At 52.6% G+C, this 22,612-nt stretch overlaps 2 protein-coding genes across 2 annotated transcripts in view; both read left to right on the forward strand.

Moving 5' to 3' along the window:
- The first annotated feature begins 15,858 nt into the window (after positions 1-15,858).
- LOC134154506 (olfactory receptor 14A16-like) lies at positions 15,859-16,794 on the forward strand. The gene has a single exon (XM_062601178.1). It carries the CDS (start codon positions 15,859-15,861, stop codon positions 16,792-16,794), a length of 936 nt encoding a protein of 311 aa, XP_062457162.1.
- Positions 16,795-18,997: 2,203 nt separating this feature from the next.
- LOC134154507 (adenylate cyclase type 10-like) overlaps positions 18,998-22,612 on the forward strand; it is a 40,555-nt gene continuing 36,940 nt past the window's right edge. Inside the window, exon 1 of the mRNA XM_062601181.1 lies at positions 18,998-19,007. Within this exon, the coding sequence (XP_062457165.1) occupies positions 18,998-19,007 (10 nt within the window). The remainder of the gene's footprint in view (positions 19,008-22,612) is intronic.

Raw genomic sequence — 22,612 nt, forward strand, 5'->3', positions numbered from 1 at the left:
AGCAGTGCTCCTCCAGAGCCGGGGCAGTAAAGGCGCCAACAGGACCGGTGCTCCTGCCGCTTTGGCCAACGCTATGGCTTGCCATTGCTGAAAAGGGGAGCTGTTGCTTCTCATGCCGGTTCTGCCCTGCCTGAGGCCCCAGGGCTCCTCAGAGTGCCCAGCATTTACTGGTCAATGTGCCCACAGTGTCAGGGAACAAATCTTGCCAAAGCGTGCTGTGTGAGTGAGTTGTCCTGGCTTTGCTTGCCATGCAGGGAGAGCCAAAGGTCTTGAGGGAGGAGAGAAGGCGAGAGCGGAAGGGAGGAAGGAGCACAGGGGGAAGTCATAGCAATGATGGGGGGCTGCAGCCCACTCTGGAGTCAGTGGCGTCAGTTGTAAGCTGGGAGGGCCCAGGGAACTCTGGGTGCAGGTAACTGTTGTGTGGGGTAGAAAGAAGGACTGAGCGAGCTCCCTCAGCACGCCTGGGAAGGCTGTGCAACCCACGGCTCCCGTGCGGTGCCTTCGTGCGTGTGGCCTCGTGCTGTGCTAGAACCTGTCTTTAACGTACGCTGAAGGAGCGGTGTTGGTGACGCTGGTGTGTGCTTTGGTGTCTTCTTTCTCCGTGATCTTGTCTCCAGAGCGGCAAAGTGGTTTCTGGCTAAGACCGAATGGATGCCCAAGGTGCCCAGCAAGACCCAGTGGACGCAGGGTGTGGAGTGTTCCTGCAGCTGCAAGGCCATTGTGGACTTGGTGCTTGTGCCCTTGGCTCAGCACTACATGGCAGTGGGCAATGACGCCAGAGCCTTTTATTATCTGCTGGAGGGTGCGGCTGCCTACTTGCACGTCTCCGACAACTACCTGGTGAGTTGCCGTGCTTGCCAGAGCCCACTGCCCGTGGAGTCCTCTCAAGTGCCTTGCCCTGAGCAAGCCCATTTCCCCACTGCAATAGGGCCTGCCTGGGGGCCTGCCTTTGTGGGGACTCGGGGATGAATTGGTGGGAGGGAGACCCAGCGTTTGCCTCCTGTTTGCCTCTCCTGTGGCAAGAGAGACAGGGCTGTGAAGCAGCCCCTTGGTGCAAGGTGCACCTCCCAGGAGGTGGTGCAAAGGAGTGCTTGTGCACGTGGTGTGAGAGGCAGCGTGACTGTGCTTGGGTGGGCATCACCAGGGGCAGATGCAGGCCTCCTCAGCAAGATGCTGGAGGCACCTGGGAGTGCTGGGGCTGGGGACAGGCTTGGCAGCGATGCTCAGCTGCTCTCTGTGTGCTTGTTCAAAGGCCTTCCGGAACCTGCAGAAAGCAGACGTGCTGAGGACCTTGGTGGCTAAGAAGGGAAACGCGCTTGCTTGCTTTGAAGAAGCCACTTTGCTGAGCCTCAAAGGAGAGGTAAGGTGACAGGGTGGTTTTGGTGGGCTCCCCCAGTGGGTGGAGTTGAATGCTTTCCTGTGGGGTAGGGTGGGGTGGGGCAGGCTCTCCCTGGCCCACCTAACTGCGACTGCTCTCAGCCTGCTTTCCTGGGGCCCCTTTGGCCCCTGGCCAAAACCAGCTGAGGTCCTGGCCTTGATTCCACCAGAGACATGCAATTGGTTATGTGCTGAATCGGAGCCCTTTGGGAGCCTTCCCAGTATCCTTGTTCTTAGCGTTCCAGGTAGCTGGGAGGCTCGGGATTCCCAGCTGTGCCTGGGGCTGCTTGATGCACTGGGGATGAGCTTTGTGCCGAACGGGACTGCCTTCAAAGTCCTTCTGCTGTGCAGGTCTGCTACCATATGGGACAAACGGAGCTGGCGAAGACAATGATCAGGAAGGCATTGAGCCTGCTGAAGAGGAAATTCCCCACGACCTCCACTGGCGCCGCCTTTCAGCTTGTGCTGGAAAAGTCAGAGCATGCCTCTCGCAAGAAGAACAGAGACTGCTCCGTTCCTCAGGAGGCAGGGTAAGACGCAGAAGGGAAAGCAAAGGCTCTTCTAGGCAGAGGGAAAGCTGCTGAGGGAGCTGGAGGCTAATGGGTGGAGCAGCTGTGGGTTGTATTGGGCAGCTACTGGGGTGCTGGCATGGGAGATGGTGTTGGTGAGAGCAGGGAGGTGTTAGTGGGGAGCAGAGTGTGGAGAGGGGAAGGGAGTGTGCTGGCAGGAGCAGGAGGTGGGCCTGTCGGCATAAGCGGAGATGAGCTGTGAGAGGGAGGAAGCTCAGAGGCTGTAGCCAGGCGCAGGCCTCCTGTGCAAGGCCCCTTTTCCTCCCGGAGGCCAGCTTTGCTTGGCCTGCCTAGGCTGTAGTGCCAAGACACCATCTTTAGCAGTCACGTTTCCTGGGTGGTACTCCTTGGTTCTGCCGCTTGTATCGCTGCGGCCGTGCCTGCGTCAGCTGCCCTTCTGCAAGGAGGTGCAGCCGTCTCCTCCATCCCCCTGCTTCCCCCGCCCCGTGGGACTCGGCACAGTGCGCCTAGTGGCTGTGGCCCAGCAGTTTCCCTTGTGTGGCAGGAGTCAGAGGCTCCCCTGGCTGTTCCGGCAAAGCCACTGCCTGTCCTTACTGCGGCAGCTCTTCAGCCTGGAGAGCGCCGCCGGCAGTCGGAGGCTCTCCCGCCTGGCAGCACTCATGAAGGTGAACACGGCCGAGGAGTCCGAGGACGCGAGTCACGTGAGTGCCTTCTCTCTGCAGCAGCAGACCCGTCCCTGACACGGCTCCCTTTCCCTGGCCTGGCAAGAGAACCAGCAGGGCCTGCCCCCGGCAAGAAGAGCCCAAAGATGTGTGTGTGCCTGCCCTTTTCTGGATGAACTTCCAGAGGGTGTGGGTTGCTGCTGCTTTGGGTAGCCCCTCGTGTTGGATTTGTTTCCTAATTGTGAGCATGGAGGTGGTTCTGGCTTTAAGGCAGCACCACTGTGTGTATTCTGTAGTTTCCTCGTGGCTCTTGATAATGCTGGTGTGCAAGGCCGGGGGCCCCTGTCTTGGCACGGCTGCAGTTAGCAGTGGCAGTAGGAAGAAGAGTTGGTTGTATGGGTGCGCGCTGTGAGGGTGGAAGAGAAGAGAGAAGCTGGCAGCTGGGTTGTGGCCTGTCCCCTCCAGGCCAGGGAATTGCCCTGGAGAGACAGAGTCGTGTGCATTGTTGTGTTTGGACCCTTCTAGGTCCTCTTGTCCTACCTGGAATATGCGCTGTGCTGCCAGAACCTGGGCTGCCGGGAAGAGTGGCTGCAATACGGGCGGGCGGCCATGCAGCTTAGCGCTGAGGTGCAGCTCTTTGGAGGAGGGGTATTAAACACAGCCAGCTTTGCCCAGGCCCTGTCCCATCTGACCCTCAGCCTGGGAAATCTGCCTCTGTCCGTCGACGTAGGTAGGTACTGCCCCCGCTGCCTGCAAGAAGGCATCTCTGCCGAGAGAGCCGGTGCAAGTCTGCTTGTCCTCTTCCCAGGCTATCGTGCTGAGAGGCTCTGCATGGAGCTGCAGAAGCCTGACCTGGGCTACATGGTTCTCAGGACCCTCTTCACGGCACTCTTTCTGCAGATGAGGTAATCCTGGTGCTGGAGAGAGTCGGGGTTGCGCAGTGTCAGGGGTCAGGGACCTTTGGGTGAGAACAGGCCTGCTGGAGAAAGTGGGACGGAGTTGGGAGGAAGAGCAAAGAAGGGAAAACGAGGGAGAGAGAGGTGCTGGGAAGGGGAGTGGGAAGTGTCTGGAGGTGCTGCCTGGGCTCCCAGCCCGTGGAGAGGCTCCCTGGAGGCTCGTTGTGTTCCTCCCCAGGTACCCGGAATGTGAGGCAGTGCTGCGCAGGCTAGAGGAGCAGGTGTCTGGAGCAGATGAGATCGTTGGGCAGGCATGCTTCTTCTGCTGCTGCTTAGACCTCTTGCTTGATGCTGGTAAGTGCTCAGTGAGGAGGGCCCCCGAGAGCCTGTTTGCTGGGCAGGCAAGGCTGCCCCCCTGGACCTGTGGGCCAGAGCTGGGGGCTTTGTGCAAGGTGTAAACAGGCAGAGCCCTCCCAGCACAAGCAGAAGTGCACCGTCAGTACAAGACTTCTAGAGACTAGAGTAGACAATACAAGAGTTCTGCCAGGTCTCCCTGTCCTCTGGAAACACGGAAACAGTTGTGCTGGCCAAAGCAGTTTTTCTCCTGGTAGAACAATGACCCCAGAGCCTCCAGCAATCCTTATATTTCCTCCACAGAGCTTTCCGCTGTGCGCGTTTCTCTCTTCGCCTGCATCCTCGTTAATTTTTTTCCCTTTTGCGTTTCTAACATGGGAGCCAAGAGTAATTTGACAGTGCTTTTAGTTATGCTCTTTCCTAGCTGTGTTTTGAGATTGCCCCTTCTGAAAGCTCTTCTCCGCCTCACTCTGCTCTGGCTCCCCAGGAAGCAGGGCCAGCAGTGCTGGCATGTGCCTGAGCAGGAGGCACCTAAGAGCCTGTGCTCTGGGGTCGCTGTCCTTGCTGCTCAGTGGCAGCGTGCCTTTGTGCAGTGCTAGAAAGCTGCAGATTTCTCAAGGGCAAGACGTGGTGTCAGGGGAGCTGGGAGTTCTCTTGTTTCCTTCCTGATGTTCTCTGCCCTTGCGTTCAAGGGCAGTTCCATGCACTTGAGCAGCCCTGAGGAGCTAGGGTAGAAGTGCAGCCCTTGCATGCTTCCTGTGAGGTTTGTTGCTCTGTGAGTGCTTTGCCTGCCAAGAACTTTGCCAGCTGTGCTGGAGCTTTCTGCTGCTCTGAATGCCTGAGGCACGGTGAGGCCAGGGAGGGAGGTGCTGCTTCGCTGCTTCTCTGAGAGACATTTGTATTGCAGGGTGGCAGTATAAGTCCTTTGAAGAGTGCAGGAGGTTCGTGGAGCAGAACGAAGCCAACTGCCTTCTCCAGGCGCAGAGCAGCATCCTGCTTGGACTGTATTCGTCCCTGGCTCTTTGGTAAGTTGGAGACTTGCTTTGAGTGGGGAGAGGCCCAGGCAGTGGTTGTGGCCAGGAAAGGGGGAGCTCTGCGTTCATCACATGCCCCCATCCCATGTCCACCAAGGCGGCTGCTTCTGGAGCACGGTGGTGAAAGGGGCCAGGGGGCCACGCAGGATGAGCAAGGTGGCAAGGAGCCCCAGGTTGTGCTGCTGTGGAGCCCTGCCAGGGAAGGATGCCTTGGCGGCATTCAGCCACAGCCTTCCTTTTCCCCTTGAATGTTGGGGACGGACTGGTGTGGCTCTCTCTCAGCGCAGGAAAGCGATGCAGGCTGAATGCTGCCTAAGTGCAAGAGCTTGGCTCGGAGAGGGCACGAGGGCCTGGAGCAATGCTGTGTTGGTGGGAGAAGGCAGCCATTCTCCCAGTCTCCTGCCTAGCATGGCTTGTGTCTCCTGGGTGCCTGCAAGGGACTGGGTTCCAGTCCTTGCAGTTTCCCTGTGGTCTCGCTCATCACTGTGGGGGAGTGCTGAGTGCCGCTGGCTCACAAACAGACACGCATGCGCACACGTTTATAAGCAGGTCAAGCAAACTGGAGGGAAGGGGAGCGGAGAGGACCCTGTCGGGAGGGACAGCAGTAGATTCCTGCTCAGCTGTGATGTAGCAGGGAGACGAGAACACCAAGTTCACGCGGGAGAGAAGGAATTGAGCTACTGCTGCCTGATTACAATACAGTGCTCTCAGTGATGCTTATCAGGAGCAGCTACAACACACTGTGGTTCAGCTCCCCATCACGCCCCCAGTAGCTTCCTTGTCCTAGAGGATGCATTGCCTCTGGAAGCCAGGTTGGGGCTGGAGCCTATAGCCTAGGAGACCTTTTGATTACTTGCTCATCTCTACAAAATGTGCCTGAGTGTGTGTTTGTCTGTGTTTCCTTTTTTCCTCTGGACAATGTAGGTTTGCAAGGCTTGGGCAGTGGGACAACTTCCAGAAGCCCTTTGAAAAGGCCAAGAGGCTGCTGAAGAGCACTGGCGCCTGCCTTGTGGCCAGCCAAGCGTGCAGCCGGCTCCTGGAGTGCCATAGCCTGGTGCTGAAAAAGGACATGGAGCACGGCTCATGGAGGGCCCGTGAGAGCTGCCGCAGGGCTCTAAGGGTGAGGGATGCGGAGGAAGGGGAGGGGCATGCTGCAAGGGCCCTCTGGGGAAAGCTGTGTTGCTAGCAGCAGTGGGTTGACCTGTGCAGGTAGAAGCAGCCACGACAGGATGGAGTCAGGGTAGTGCCAGAGGGTAGCGGCTTAGGGAGCAACATGGCTAAAGACTCCTGTAACAGAGGTGTCAGCAAGAGGGGGACGAGAAGGCAGTCAGGTGAAGGCAGTCTTCCTGGGCGTGTGAGAATTCCCATGTGGGACTGCTTGGCCCAAACAGGAGAGGAGAAGAGCCTTGCTCAGCCATGAGCTAGTGAGCCCTGCTGAAATGCCTGCTCCATAGGAGGTGTTAGGGCTCAGGAGAGATTTGTGTGGTACCTCAGCCTTGCTAGCTGTGCACTCCTCCTTTCTTTGTGGCTGGTTTTTCTCTTTGGGGATTTGGCGCCCTTTTCTGTGCCAAGCCATCGCTGGGCTCTCTGACTTGTCCTGATGTACCTCTCTGTTGTTTTCTCGGCAGCTTGCCGAAGAGGTTTTCTCTCGGTGCTCCACAAGCCCCGTCTTCTACCCCAGAGTCTACCACCTGAAAGCCTACATTTTCCTGATGCTGGGGAATGAAGAGCAGAGCCTGCTGTGCCTCAACCAGGGCCTCCAAGCCTGTGAAGACCATGGCAACCTGCTGGAGAAGACTTGGCTGGAGATGAGCACTGTAAGTTGCTCACCTGTGCCTTTGAGTTGCTTCCCGGGCAGAAGTTGAGCCTGCTGTAGCAGAAGGTGGGCCGCACTGTACTCTGGCAGGTAGCCCCAGAGAGAGCCCCCCGAGAGCTTCAGGGGCATGTGCTCAAAGTCCTGTGAGAGCTGGTAGGTGCTCTTAGCCCTGCTCAAGAGGAAGGTAGAGACAGCTGTGATCCCTCTCTGCCAGGTGGGGCTGGACTGGTACGTGAGGAAGCAGTATGCCCTGCAGCTGCTCCTTTGCAGCATCTCTGCTTGGCAGAGGAGTGGTGAAGTGGAATCTTTCCCTGCTCCTTAAGGCAGCTCTGGGAGGCCAGGATCAACGTGTGCTGAGTCTGAATTGGCCTTGCCTCTCCTTCTGCTCGCTGAGGGGTTTTGGCAGCATGGCTCATTGGCTGATGGATGCAACAAGCTGCTGAGAGAGGCCTTAGTTGCCTTCCCAGGCAGAAGTCATGGCTCTGGAGGTCACATGCTCTTCTCAGCTCTCACTGTGCCTTTTTTCCCCCCTTCCTTTAGGAGTGCTGGTTCACTGGAAAAGGCCCCCTGGGAGATTTGTGGCTGAAGACAGCCCCACATTTTCCCCACCTGAACCAAGCAAAGCCAGAGGTCTGTAGCTCCAGGTACCTGCTGAAGCTGCCAGCACTGCAAAGGGAGGATTCTTCTCCAGGAATTAAATTCTGACACTGCTAGTCCAGGCAATTCTTCTTTTCCTTCTTCCTTTAATATGCTCAGCATCATTCTTTGGCCCCCTGCTTGTATTCTGCCTCGTTCTCTCCTTTCCCACAGCAATGTTTGCACAACCTGAGTCAAACTGAACCAACACCTACACAATTACTAAGGTCAATACTCAAACCAAAAACCAAAAAACAAAACAGTCTGAGCATTCTGAAGAGCTTAGCATTTAGGCTTCCATCAAGTGAGGAATATGATAAATAAGGCAAAAAGCGCTCCAGAGAAGGTAAAGCTCTGGCAGGTTGGTTAATTCCTATAGTTCTATAGTAGTTCCCAAGTAGTATTCATTCTCCTGGGTAGAGGTAATGCATCAGGCCATTTCAGGCCCGTCTCTGCCCAGCTCTTTGCCAGTTTGGTTCTCCTGTTGGAGTTTCTCCTTGCTGCAGCCCCACGGGATTGGGGGTGGTTAGCACAATGCAACTTCTGTTCTCTCTGCAGGTTTTATGCACAAGGGGATGTCTAGGGTTATACCTTTGTGATGAGTTAGTAGAGCAAAATGCATGTCCTTGGTGGAACTCATGTCTGTTTCTTAAGAAGACACAGATGTTAGGTCCTTGGCAGAGAGAACATTTTAAAATAAAGACATAGTTTACAGCCACCAAAGCAGGGAAGTTGGTAAGAGTATTATGTACTCGTGTCCCTGACTAATGAAATGGTAGGTGGTGTTTTTTATTTTTTTTTAAGTAACATTCTCTGGATAAAGGCATCCTGTATAAACTCCCTGTAAGCTGCCACAGGGCCCTCCCTTAATTGGGGAGTACCTTGCTGCCGCAGTAGTCCATGATTAATAAAGAAATATAAGTGAAGCATCCCACATACATGATTGCAGACCCATTAGAAGCCAAAGGACAAATTTCCTGTTCCCAGCTGGCTGAATTAAGATGCCCCATCGGTCACGGGGGAATCGCAGTGCGGGCATCCACTTCTCACTGGGTAGAATCTTGGGGGAAGTCCCACTGCCCAGAGCAGGGTCCACACCTTGGGGGGTGGCATTAATCTTTCATAGTTCGCACTGTTGTTCTCCCCAGAAGTCACAGCTTAAACCAATTGCAAGCCCAATCATCTGTTGATCCAGTCAGGATTCAGTCTTGCCTACAACTGCCTTGGTTTCCTTTCGATCACTCAGTTCCCCACTGTTCTACCAGCAGTGAGAGTTTCTGCAGTGCCATCTCATCTCTCATCACTCCATTCCGTCACAGCCCTGCAGTGTGGTGCCTCAAGCCGTAGGCGCCCCAGAGGTTGCCCACTGGTGGGAGGCACCAGCGCATGCTGCTGGGATCGGGGCTGTGCTATCCAGGAGGCCCACTCTTGCCTGCAAGCTGTGACACCTGCTGACTCATCAGCTCCCAAACTGTTGCCACAGGTCTTGAGTAGCAGAAGAAATCCTCAGAGTCGACTGCAGAGAGAATCAGGAAATGCTGTGAAGACAGGCAAAATCAAGCAGTTGTGAGAGGGGGCAGGGGGGCTCCAGCAGAGAAGAGGCCAAAGTCCTTTGTGTCTGTGCTGTTGACCTTGGAGTGAATTTGCAGGAGCAGCACGTGGTGTTAGGGAAATACTGTGAGAAAAAAACCTTGCAAATAGTTAACAAGACTCAAGGACAAGGGGGAGAGAAAAACAGTACTGCAAAGTATAACCAGCTCTGGCTAAAGAACCTTGATGAAACCACAGCGCTTTGAAGATTGCGAGGGGTAGGTAAGACAAAAACAGCAGAATAACCCAGAAGTGACCTTAGGTTCATTAAGGCTTGTTAACATATTAAACTTCACACCCCTAAATGAATAATGAGATGGAAATGACATGAGAATGATGTTACCGCCTCTTCTTCGCTTCCTATGCTAATTAACAAGAATGTGAAAGTGCAAGCGCAGAGCAATTACCTGATGTAATGAAACTGTAACCAATAGAAAGATTTGTATAAAGTACTTCCTGAAAAGTGTGTATAAATGAAGAATGAGAGGGGGAGAAGGTGTGCTAGTTTTGTGGATTTACTACCTAGCCCCCATCCCTGCGCAGAAATGAAATAAACAAATATCTCGACCCTGTGTGTCTACTGGTTGCTTGCACACCGGGTAACAGAATCCAGATTTTGGGACAACAAGGTCCCAATGTGTTCTGATGCATGGGATTCCTCTTCCCCAGGTGCACGACTTGCTCTCCTCCTTGTAAAACTTCACAAGGTTTCTGTTGGCAGAATCCCCAAGTTTCTCACATCCCTCTGCCTGAAGCTCCGTTGTGTCAGCTCTTAGTGTGTATGTGCTCACGCAAAGTGCATGAGATGGGGTGCCTCTAACAACCCAAGAGCGCAAGGTATTGCAGGATGGTAGAAGTGATAAAAGGAGGTACTAGTTTAAGGGACCTCCTTACCAAAGTAGGAATTACAAGAGCAATAATCTCAGAAACGGGAAATGAAGGTACTAAGCAAGCACAGTAAGGGCCTAAAGGGAAAGAAGGGCTAAAAGAGGTGTTTGTATGGGAAAGTATGAGGATGGTAGGAGAGAAAAACAGGAAAACAAAGAAAAAGTGAAGGAATGGAGTGATCAGGGCAGTTCAGGGAGGCCTGAATTCCTGCCAAGTAGCCTTGTATCAGAACATCCCCGACTGGAGCAGGACCACAAAGCTAGTTGATCTGAGCCTGCTTCTCTCTGAGTTACTTCTATGGTCAAGGAGAGCTGAGTGCTCTCCTTAACACTGACTAAAGAAGACCCTTGGTGGAAGGGATTCTTTTAAGCTGCACAGGACCTCAGGAAACCTCTAACCCAATGTTGTGCTCACCTCAGGTGAGCACCTCAGCTATGGGTTCAGAGGAGGTTGCCGAGCACTTGATCCAATCTTGAAAGCCTGCAGAGATGGAGGCAGCAGAGCTCCTCTCGGCCACACATGCCAATGCTTGACCATCCGGTCAGGGGAAAAACTTTTCAATCCCTCTAGTCTGTTCCTCTTGGGCTTCAACATACGGCTATTGTCTCAACCTTCAGATTGTCACCATAATGAAAAGCGTGGCTGCATCTTCTTGATGTCATCCTCATACAAGGACCTCCTACTGGGGGCCAAAAACTGGGCACAGTATTGTACAAATTGTATAACAAGTACCGAGCAGAAAGGGATAATCACCTCCATTGACCTGCTGGCTGCACTCCTGTTTGTACAGCCCAGGATACTGTTGGTCTTCTTTCTGCCTGGCCACATGACTGATTCATATTTTGCCTTCTCTCTGCCAGAATTCTCGTGTCCTTTTTCAAAGATCTGCTCCATGTCTACTCAGTCTCCAGCCTGTATCTCTGCAGGGTGTTGGTGTGGCCCAGGTACAAGGACCTGGCATTTCTCCTGCTGGGTTTCATGAGATTCCTGACAGCCCATTCCTCCTGCCTGTCCTGGGCCCTCTCAGTGGCAGGCCTCCAGCATAAGACTGGTGCCCCTCACCCAGTTTGGAGTCACCTATGAATGCGATGAAAGTTGCTCCTTCCAGGCCATTCACAAAGGTTTAAAAAGGACAGGTCTCTCCCGGAAGGAGATACTACCCCTTCACCACTGCCCTCTGAGACCAGTCATGCGACCAGTTCTTTGACCATTTGTTTATCCACCCATTCAGACCATGAAGTCCTAACTTGTACTAGGGGATAAAATGTCAAAAGCCTCCCTAAAGTCAAGGAATCTGGCATTCAGTGTTCTCTCTTCATGCACAAATACAATTCTGTTAACATAGAAGGCCATCAGGCTGGTGAAGCATGATTTATGCTCGGGAAATCCATGCAGACTGTTCCCTTTCCCCCTTTTCTCCTTCGTTTACCCAGAAATGTGGTCAGAGAGAACATGACATTGTTCCAGGACATTCTCTTCATCAAAGCAAAGCTGAACAGTCTGTAGTTCCCCAGGTATCCTTACGGCCTTTTTTTAAATGTGACACTTGCCTTTCTGAAGTCATTGGCACCTCCCTTATCCCCATAACCTCCTAAAGAAGATAAAGAGAGACCTTGCAAGATAGTGCCAGCTCTCAGCATCCTCAGTTACAGCCCATCCAATCCCATACATTTCTGGTCTTTCAAGTAATTTCTGACTCAAGCCTTAAGTACTGCTAGTTGTTTTTCTCCTCAGGAGTCCTGACTCCAGGCACCGTGGCCTGGCAGACCTATTTGGTGGAGACTGAAGCAAAGGCCTGGAGTTCCCCAGACCTATCTGCATCTGCTGTTACCAGATTCCCTGTCCCATTCAGCCATGCACCAACATTTCCCTTGTTATTCTTTGTCTTCTGCTCAAGCAATAGGAGCTCATCTTTGTACCGTTGACATCCCTTGCAAGTGTCTGCCTAGAGCAACATTAGCTTTTCTATCTACTTCCTGACTTCCCTGGACAATATTTCTAAATTCTTCCTTTGCAGCCTCTCCCTGCTTCCCATTCCTGTGTGCCACATTTTTTTCAATCCTTGCTCAGCTTTGAGTTTCCTGTTCAGCTGCCTGTCTCCTGAGATAGCTACTTGTTGTCCTGGGCATGAGTGTGGCCATTCTTGAGCTCAGAGGATGCTGTTCTTTCAGACCTGCCAGCTTTCCAGAGCTCCACTGCCTCTCGAAGCTGCCTCCTATGGGACACCCCTACTAGTCCCTCCAGTAGGTCAAGTCTGTTCTTCTAGCATCCAAAGTCTGGACTCTGCCACTCTTCCTCCTTATTCCCCTCTGGATCTGGAACTTCACTAACTCAGGGCCACTGCAGGCAAGGCTGACACTGAGCAGGTCATCTCTGATCAGTCCTTCCTTGTTTGCAGGTTCCAGATCCAGGAAAGCATCACCCTTGTTCATATATCCGGCTTAGCTGTGCTAGGAAATTGTCCTCCAAGCCTTCTAGAATCTTCCTGGATTGTTTGACCTCTGCTGCACTATCCTCCCACTGATAATCAGGGAGCTTAAAGTCTCCCCATGAGAATCAGGGTTTGTGATCCACAGACTTCCTCAGGGTGCTTCAAAATGTGGCAGTTCTGTGACAGCCTGGGCATCACTAGTTCCTGCTGTTTCTGCCCCAGGCTTTGTGCTTTTGTAAACTTTTGGGCTGCAGAGCCTCAGCTGTGGCACCAGGGCTGAGCACAGACTTGTCTCTGTGAGCCAAGGACACCAAATGCAAAGGTCCCACTTCAAAGCAGAGACCTGCTGACAGAGATAGCAAGTAGTGATGTAATGATGAGGCGCCCACTAAGAGAGTAAACCCTGCAGTACCCGAGGCCAGGCAGAAACAGAGTTGAGCTGTGCAGCTGTGGCAGGAGAGGTATTTGATGCCCACCATGACTTTAGGCCTGGCCTTAGGCCCTGTGATGGAATGACTGGATGTCCAGGAAGGACAAGGCGCCATTGGGAAAGTCCCTGGGCCTGCACAGCCAGCAATCAAGCCGTGGTGTGGTTGCATCCTTAGCACAGTCCCTGTTCATATCAGTGGGAATCAGAAAAGGTTTGCAGAAAGGAGAGTATAGACATATGTATGGAGACCTCGGCGTGATGTGCCTTCCATCATTGCAGCATGCTGGGATGTAGATGGGACGGACTTTGTCTGAAGGCAGTGGTGGGAATCTGGGAAGAGGTAGGAATTCCAAGGTGCCATGGGGTGTTTGCCCAGCAACCTCTCCAAAGGGCATGATTTTCCTGTAGGTCCTGTGCTGTGCCTGCTAGAAACATGGTGGTTGTGCTGCACGCCCTGCACCTGACATGGCCCTGCAGGCCTCTTGCCATTGCATTGAATCAAGTGTGTGCACAGAATTACATGAGGTCTTTGCAGTGTTGGGATCTGCATGTATCTGGGCTTCAAAGTGAGCGGAGCTCTTGCAGCAGGTATCCTTTCAGATGGCCAAGGAGAATCTCCACCTGGTCGCCAGCTGACGCTCTAGAAGGATGTGGGTCTCATAGTTGCTCCATCAGGTGTAGGCAGACAGTGGCACATGCCTTGGACCACCTCTGGCACCTCAGATGTGAGAAGGCACTTCTTGGTGCACAGCTGACTCCTATGCTCCCTCTCCACTAATTACAATGGCAGCTTAGACAAGAAGCTCCCATGCAGCAAGCATATTGTGCACCTCAAAACTTGGGCAAGGGGAATCCCATGCCCTATGAGTTTGTGGAGCACGCAGAAGGGAACTAAATCCCACTCCAACCCAGGGACTTCTCAACAGCATAGGTGGATTAGACTAACTCCTCCAAGTCAGTCCCAGCAAGTAAATGATGTAGGTGTCCTGTCTTCTTATGAGGTAGGAGTTAAACTTTCTAGGGTGGGACATTTCCCCTTCTCACCGATAACCATTTTCCAATGAGATCAACTGCAGTGCGGGACTAGGTCTCCCCCTGCTGTTTAGACAGGGACCACCGGAGATGACTTTAGTCTACTTCAGTGGACATTTCTCCAGGGTGACCTTGCAACCTTGCAGGAACTGTCAGCCCTGGGAACATCACGAGGGTGCGCAGGACCAAAGAAAGTCATGTCTTCAGCTGGATCTTTGCTCCTGAGCTGGGCCTTACTCCTGGGACTGCAGGAGCCCATGGCAACCTGGCAGACACTGCAGAGAGACACCTGTGTCCAGGAGCAGCTCCTCTTAAAGGAGCAGCAAGATTCAAGGCACTGCTTGCAGGCACCAGGATGAGATGAGTGACTCAGAAGCTAAAGATGATTGGGAAGGGGAGGACAGCTGAGAGCTCGCTACAGGGAGAGATCTTCACAGCCTTTGACACAGTAAGTCTCTGGCTGCAGGGCCACATTGCTGCTGTGGTTCCTGGCAGATTCTTCTGCAGCTGGAACCTTCCACAGCTGAAAGGGTCTCTCAGGGCAGCTCTCCCAGCTTCTCTTGTGTGGAGTAGGTGGTGCTTTAGAGCAGGCATTCATTGGTGTACAGCCAGAGGGATGGGGCAAGATGGGACGGTGCAGGGCTGTGAAGCCAGGGAGTGCAGCCAGATCTGCCCGGGTTTGTGACTCAGAACAGTGACCCTGCACCCCAGAGTCCTGTGTGTCCAGGGCAGAGACTGTGCCACCTGCGAGGGTCAGTACTCAGCCTGCCCAGGGGGCTCCCCACAGTGCTGTGGGAAGAAGCTCCAGGTGAGAGGAGTGACCCTCAGCAGTGCATGTTCCTTCTCCAGCTGAGAGGGTGCTGCGTGGGTCAGGAGTGCTCTCAGCTCCAGCTCACCCCCACAATATGTCCAACAGGCCTTTTCTAGAGGACAGTCAAGGCAGGGACAAGGGTTACCTTAAAGACAAGGTCTCTGCTGAGTCTGTGCTTTCATTTACCTACTGTTTGCAGAGTGCTGGCAGGGAAAAGACATGGGAGAGAGAGACAGCTCCCAGGAGGAAAAGCTCTGAGTGGTTAAGATATGATCAGCGAATGGGAGAAAACTGGAAGCATAAATGTGTGTGCGTGTGTGTGTGTTGGGGGGACAATTTGGAGATCTCCCTGTCTTCCCCTTCATTGCAGATAGCTTCCTCTAATTAAGCCCCCTGTGTCTGCTCTACCACCTACAGAGCCCCTACCCTCAAGGTCGGGGGGTCCAGGGCATGAGCCCCCTCCTCAGCAGCCACAACTCCTACAGAGGGTAGGGGCATGTCTCCTGCAGTGTGCCCATTTCCACTGTGTGTCAAAGGGGCCGAGAGCGACTGTCCTGCGATGTTGCCATCTGGGAAGTGGTGTGCTCAGGAGGGTGAAGACTTTCGTGAGCTTTCATGAGTGCTTATCTGTGTCTCGCTCCTTGCTTTCCCTCTGGTAGGAGCATCACCTTGTTGCTCCTTGTTTCTTCACCTCTCTGTGTTAGTTTAGTTCTTGCTCTCCTGCTCTCTGGGGTTAAGGAGGCAGCGACTTCCCACTCAAATACAGTGTCCAGAGAAAGAATGAAGATGGTAAACTGGTGTGAGGGCAGATTCCGTCTCAGTGGGACAGAGATGTCTAGGAAGGGTTGGGTCAGCCCCTGCCTTCTCTGCACTGTGTCTTTTCCTTGCTGGAATGGAAGCTGGTGCAACTGATCCAGATACAGACACCCTTGTTCAAGAGGGCAAGTTTGGGGAACATGAATCCCTCACAACAAACTTGGCTTTCAGACACAGCTGCCCTGAGTGCTGTATTCATCTCTCTCAGTGCTGAAAAGAGAATGTTCCTCCCCGGTCACCAGAATGGATTTCCCTTCACTCAGCTCATGGTGCCCATCCCCAGGTATCCCCAGCAAACACACAGGGCAGTCTGACACCTCCATTTGTGTCCCCGCACAGAGCAGGGCTGGCTCCTCTGGGGCCCATGGGCAGAGGCCCTGGCACTACACACAAAGCACAAACCACAGGTCAGAAAAGAAGCTGAACAAGGTAAAGGAGAGAAGCAATGTGGGGGGAGTGCTATGAGGAGTGCAGTGGGCTTTACTCAGAGAAGCCTGTTCTGACTTGTCTGTTCCTTTTCCTCCTTGGACAGTGCCCTGAACCAAAGCCGAGCAAATGTCCAACAGCAGCTCCCTCAACGGCTTCCTCCTCCTCACACTTGCAGTGACACCAGAGCTGCAGCTCTTGCACTTCTCCTTCTTCCTGGGCATCTACCTGGCTGCTGTTGTGGGCAACGCCCTCATCATCACAGCTGTGGCCTGTGACCACCATCTCCACACCCCCATGTACTTCTTCCTTCTCAACCTCTCCCTCCTTGACCTCAGCTCCATTTCCACCACTGTCCCCAAATTCATGGCCAATTCCCTCTGGAACACCAGGGCAATTTCCTACTCAGGATGTGCTGCCCAGGTCTTCCTGGTTGTCTTCTTGTTTTCAGCAGAGTATTCTCTCCTCACTGTCATGGCCTATGACCGCTATGTTGCCATCTGCAAACCCCTGCACTATGGCACAATCATGGACAGCAGAGCTTGTGTCAGAATGGCAGCAGCTGCCTGGGCCAGTGGGTTTCTCTGTGCAGTGCTGCACACTGCTAATACATTTTCCATTCCACTCTGCCAAGGAAACACAGTGGACCAGTTCTTCTGTGAAATCCCCCAGATCCTCAAGCTCTCCTGCTCTGACTCCTACCTCAGGGAAGTTGGGATTACAGGGGTTGGTGCCTGTTTAATGTTTGGCTGTTTCATTTTCATTGTGCTGTCCTACGTGCAGATCTTCACAGTTGTACTAAGAATCCCCGCTGAGCATGGCCGGCACAAAGCCTTTTCCATGTGCCTCCCTCACCTGGCCGTGGTCTCCCTGTTTCTCAGCACTGGCCTGTTTGCCTACCTGAAGCCACCTTCTGTCTCCTCCCCAGCTCTGGATCTAGTGCTGACTGTTCTGTACTCCGTGGTACCTCAAACCATGAACCCGCTCATCTACAGCATGAGGAACAAGGAGCTCCAGGAGGCAGTGAGGAAACTATTTCAGCTGGTACTAGTTCAGCAGCAATGAGCTGCCCATTTCTCCTCACAAGCCACTTACAGTCTACCTCAGGCAACGTTTGTGCTGTGGGAGTTCTCTCTGAAATTAAGTACAAATGTCTGAATTCATGCTGCTTTTCCAGAGTCACAAATCCCCGCTGCGTGACCCAGAGCCCTTCTGTAAATCTTCCTATCACTGTGTCAGAGCTGGACTCTCAAGTAGCATCTCTGTAATAAAAGGGGATCTCCTTACTACTGTGCCTGAAGGCTGGGCTATTCTTCCTCAGCAGAAGCCAAGAATGTGCTCAGGGAATTGCACACAGGAAGGCCCTGTTGCCATGCCTGGGATTTCCATGGGCCAAGGTGTCTCAGCTCTTTTGGGTGATGTGTGAGGGAATGTGGGGAGGATTTAGCCCTCACTTGTGAGTGCCCAGAGTCCCTATACAGGGTGAGTGGTCAATGGGTATGTGCTGGGGACTGTCACACATATTATAGGGCTGGTGACAGATGCCTATCCTTCTGGAAAGGGAATATGGAGCCACCCAGAGAGCACAGGGCATCTCCAAGGGCAGCGTGTGCCTGCGATGTGCAGTGAGTGAGGACTCCTGAAGCCGAGTAGAGTCACCCACAGGTAAAGGGCCAAACCAAGGAATGCATCAAATGAGAGCTCTTCAGTCTGGGGAGAGGGAGTGGGCTGGGTCTAATGACGCCTCTGAACACATGCTGAGCAATGGGAAATGCCCTGTGATTGCTCCATCCATCCTCCGCAGCCACAGACTCTGGCGAGGGCAGGAGGTTGTCAGCTGCAGTGTTGCTGATACAGCTGGCTCTGCCCTGACCAGCATGTCCAATGCAGAGTCACCCTGGGGCTCTATTGCCCCCTTGCCCTGCAGAGGAGCACCACCAGCCCAGGGTCCTGTGCGGAGCCCAGGGGAGCGATACAGGAATGGATAGCCTGGCTGGCACAGACACACTCACCTGGGGAAAGGCTCTCTGGGAAGCAGAGACACCTCTGGAGAAGACCAAAGGAACAAGGATGTGTTTGTGGGGAGGAATAAATGAAGACCTGTTTCTATGTTTGTCAGCTTGAGGCAGGCTGCTCTGTCACTGGAGCTGCTTGAGGCACGCTGGGGTCAGGACTCTTGTGCTGTCCTGGGGAGAGGGGCTGGCCAGAGGAGCTGGAGGCCACCAGCTCCTCTCCAATGTGTCCCTGCTCCTCTGCCTGTGAACAAGCAGCCCAATGTGCTCCTGCTCCCTCCTGTCCCCACTCCTCACCCTGGATCAGCTCCGAAGGGCAGCACTGGGGGGCACATGAGCAGTGCCCACCTGGTCCCTGGGTACTCTCAGGGAGGTGATGGCACTGCCCTGTCACTGGGGAGACCTCCCTGTGGTGCGGCACATCCCACTGTGACTTCAGCTTGTATCATCAGGGGGCTCCACAGGTCACTGCCATGGAGATGGCACAGCCAGGGAGAGAGCTGGGACATTTCCCCTCTCCTCATCCCAATTATGTTCCAAAAATCATGTGTTTCTGCTGTGGGTTGCTGTCCTCGTAGAAGCAGGAGGTAGGACAATATGGAGCAGGACGCAGCCTTCCTGCACTGGCATCAAAGCAGGCTCGTTCATTTCAGAAGTCCTCAGCTGGGTCTGGGGTCCTTAAAATATTGATCATAAGCCAGAAAACAGTAAACATGTCCTTATCACACATCCATCGGAAGGCTTTCTTCAGGACCAAAGTCATGGGCAAGGCCAGGCAGCAAACCTGGGGGAATTCTCCCATTACCCATGAATTTTGCCCAGATTTCCTTCTAGCTGAGCCTGCGGAAAGGTATTTTCCTCTTCAGTTGGTCCTTCGGCTTTTCAGCATCACCTCAGGACAATGCTTCTCCCTGGTACCCTGCATCCTCCCCCCTCCTCTCCCCAGTGCCCTGGCTCTCTTGAGGGACTGTACAGCCCTGACTCCCTGCATCTCCCATATTTTTTGTTCTGGGCTTCTCGGGACATACCCACATGCTGCAGGGATGTTGCCCAGGCTCCAGTGCAGAGCCTGTAAGGCAGTGCAGTGCCTCAGGATCTGCATTTTGGCCTATTCAGAAATTTGTGAGGTGACCAGCTCCCACCTCTGCAGCTGCTGGAGTTTGGGAACATCCCTACAACCAACCTTCCTGCTCCTCCTTGTCTCGGCACAGAGTTTTGTACAGAAGCACAGTGCCATCAGTATCCCCAAGAGCACCATGGCCCCCAGTAAGGCCCAGGACCCCCAGGAGCTGCGTGGTTCTCTCTTCTATTTCCACATGCCCTGATCAAATGGACAAGTTCTAATATCACCTTTACAGCATGCTGGCTGGGACGTTGTAACTTCCTATTGCTTCCAGTTTCCCCCTTCCCTTATTCTTGGTTCATTCAGACACTGAACTGCTGATCTGCACTTCAGGGAGTTTCCACCTTGATCCATCTTTCAGACGTCTCTCCCTCTAGCCAAGTCCTTAGTTGTGTTTCTATCTACCATTTACTATCAGTCCAAAAGATTTCTAGTGAGGCTATCTCTTGTGGGAAATGGGTCTCATTGGAGGTAGCTCAGACTTAGTATGCTGTTGAGGGGTGGTTTTTTTTTTTTTTTTTTTTTTTTTTTTTTTTTGAAACTCTAGTGTATTGGGTTTTTTTGAAACTCTATTATGCTTTAGTCTTTCTTTGTTTACAATTAAAAATTCACCACAAACCTCTGTGTCTACTTGCAGGTAGTTGTCTAAGTTTCCTTTGCAGGTGGGAATTGGAACATATGAGCTGTACAACTCAGTTGCAGACTTCAGCAGAAGAAAATTAGCTTTAAAAAGAGTGATGGAAGTCTCTGGTGACTGAGAGAGCAATGGCAGGGTTGGGGAGATGGAGATGAAGACTGACTGAGCAATTCCTGACCTCTGGGACACTACTTTTCCTACGTGTCCTGACTTCATGAGGGAACACTCTGGATTGAGATCAACTGTAGAGTGTTTTTGTCACTAATTCTGTAAATGTAATAATAATAATAATAATAATAATTTAAAAGAAAAAAAAATGTTTTCATACTATTACATTTTCCATCTTTCCACTACACTCCTGAAACATCTGCAATTAGCTATACAAGACTAGAAGAAAATTACAGAGAGAGAAAAGGTTCCTCAGGGATTTTTACATTTTAATAAGCCACATAGTGTACTTGGTGCTGAGTCCACCAACCTCAGCTACTGAGAGGAGACTGAACAAAACTTTCAAAAAGACAAATTCAGAAGCAGAGCCCAAAGTTACACACAGCATTAATGGGTCCCACTGAGGGCCGTTAGCAAGAAAGACTCCCTGGGGGCTGATTAGAGCAGAAAGTTGGAGGCCACTCATTATAGGTAGGCAAAGACAATGAGCAGGTGGCTCTGATGCTGAGTCAACCCTTGATGTGTTTTATCAAGCAAAATGGCCGATCGCAGACAGCCAGCTCCTGCGAAGGGAGATCGTTTCCCCCATGCATTGGTCAGGGCTGCTGCGGGGAGCAGTGGAGCAGGTGGAGGTGTGCAATGTTGAGTGCATGAAATGACATGGCAGCTGCTGGGGTCCCCTAGGGGGTAAGGGGACAATGACGCGCTGCTGTCTCCTGGTAGGCCTCAGTGATAGAGACAACAGCTATAGAAAAAAGATTTCTGCTCTTTCAGGCTCTTCAGCATGCCAGTGCTGTTGACTCTCTCCACCACAGGCGGTCCTGCACTGTCCTTTGCCTGCAGCTGGGTGCCTGCAGACTGCAGATACTCAAGATGCTCCCCCACCTTGCTCCTACCTTGGGATCTCCCTCCCTTTACCAATGCCTCCCTGTCCCCACTGGCTGTTCCTTGAAACACAGAGCCAGGGGCTGATCTCAGACTCCCTCTGGGTGACCTATAGCACCACAGCACAACTCTTCGAGTGACATTGGTTCATCCTGTTGTCTGGTTTGAACCGCCCAAGCTGCAGACTGTGACTTTCCCTTACTTGTGCTGCTTCTCACTACGAAGAAAAAGTGCCTGGGAGACCCACCCTGGGACACACTACTCCAACTGTTGTCAACCCAGGGCTGAGCTGAGGGAGAATAATGGTTCCCCTTGTGTGGGTGGCCACACTCCTCCTCATGCAGCCCTTATTCACAATGACTGTGCCTCACTGGCTCATGTAACACTTCTCACAACACCCAGGTCCTTCTCTTCAGGGACACTTCTCTCCTTATAAGGTCCCAGCCTGCCCTGAAGCATGGAGTTATCCTGCCCCAGGAGCAGGACTTATCCCTGCTCCTTGCAAAACTTCACAAAGTTTCTGTTGGCCAAATCCACAAGTTTCTCAAGGTCCTCCAGAATGTAGCTCTCGTGTGCCAGCTCGTAATGTGTGTGTGCAGATGGCTCACCCTAACTTGTAGTACCTCTTAGATGGTAACAACAAACAGAATCACAGGATAGCACAAGTAATAAAAGGATGTTCTAATGTAATGCAATTCCTGCCTCAAATAGGACTTAACAGGGCAATCATTTCAGAAATACAAAGTGAGGGTACAAAGCAAACAAAACCAGGGCCAACGGGGACGAATAAATACGGATGGAATGTTTATATGGGAAGGTATTGTCTCTTGTCCTTGCAGCCTGGACCATGATAAATAGCCTTCCTTTGTCTTCTTCAGGGCCTCCTCTTAGGTACTGGAAGGCTGCTATTAGGTCCCTCCAGAGGCATCTCTTCCCCAGGCTGAACAAGCCCTGCTCACTCACAAAGATAGTGCTCCAGTTCTGAGACCACCTTTGGGGCCTTCTGCTGAACTCGCTCTCAGTTATCCCCATCTTTCTAGGACCAAGGAGCCCCAAAGTGGATGCAGTAGTGTACATTTGCTCTAAAGGAGTGAGTAATAGAGAGGGGTCACCGCTTCTACCAATCTGTCTGCGCTCCTGTTCACACAGCCCAGGACACCCTTCGCCTTCCTTGCTACCTGGGCATATGATTGTCTCATATTTTGCCTTCTGCCCACCAGGACCCCCAGGGCCTTTTCAGCAGAGCTGCTCCATGACTGCCTAGTCCCCGGCCTGTATCTTTGCACTGTCTTGGTCTGTCCCAGGTGCAAGAACCTGGTATTTATCCTTGTTGAATTTCATGAGATTGCTAGCAGCTCATTCCTCCTTCCTGTCCAGGGCCCTCTGTCCCATGCAGACAGGCATTTTTAGTGCACTGTACAGCTTGGGCAAGGAGAATCCCATGTCCTGTGAGTCTGTGGAGTGCATGGGAGGGACCTGAACCACTATCCATCCCTGCGATTTCTCAATGGCATTAGATGTATTGATTAACTCTTGTAAATCAGACCCTGAAGCACAAGGAAATGAACTCCCTTCTTGCCCTGGTGCTGGTGTCCTGCCTTCTTATGAGATGGGAGGAGGGCCTTCTAGAGAGAGACATTTCCACCTCTCTTGGAAAACTGTTCTGTATGAGACAAACTGCAGTGCTGGACTCAGTTTCTCCCCACGGTTTAGACAGGGACCATTGGTGATTACTTTAGTCTACTTCAGTGAACATTTCTCGGGGGTGACCTCTTGGCCTTTCAGCAACTGGCAGCCCTGGAGCCCGAGGAACATCGTAAGGGTGCACAGAGGACAGACAAAGTCACGTCTTCAGCTGATCTTCAGCTACGGAGCTGGGTCTGGCTCCCGGGACAACAGGAGCCCATGGAACCTTGCAGGCTCTACAGAGAGACAGCTCTGTCCAGGAGCAGCTCCTCTTAAAGGAGCAGCAAGACTGAAGGCACTGCCTGCAGGCACCAGCATGAGATGAGCAACTCAGAAACTAAAGAGAGTTGGGAAAGGGAAAACAGCGGAGAG

The sequence above is a fragment of the Rhea pennata genome, unplaced genomic scaffold (genome assembly GCF_028389875.1).
Source record: "Rhea pennata isolate bPtePen1 unplaced genomic scaffold, bPtePen1.pri scaffold_32, whole genome shotgun sequence".
NCBI lineage: Eukaryota > Metazoa > Chordata > Aves > Rheiformes > Rheidae > Rhea > Rhea pennata.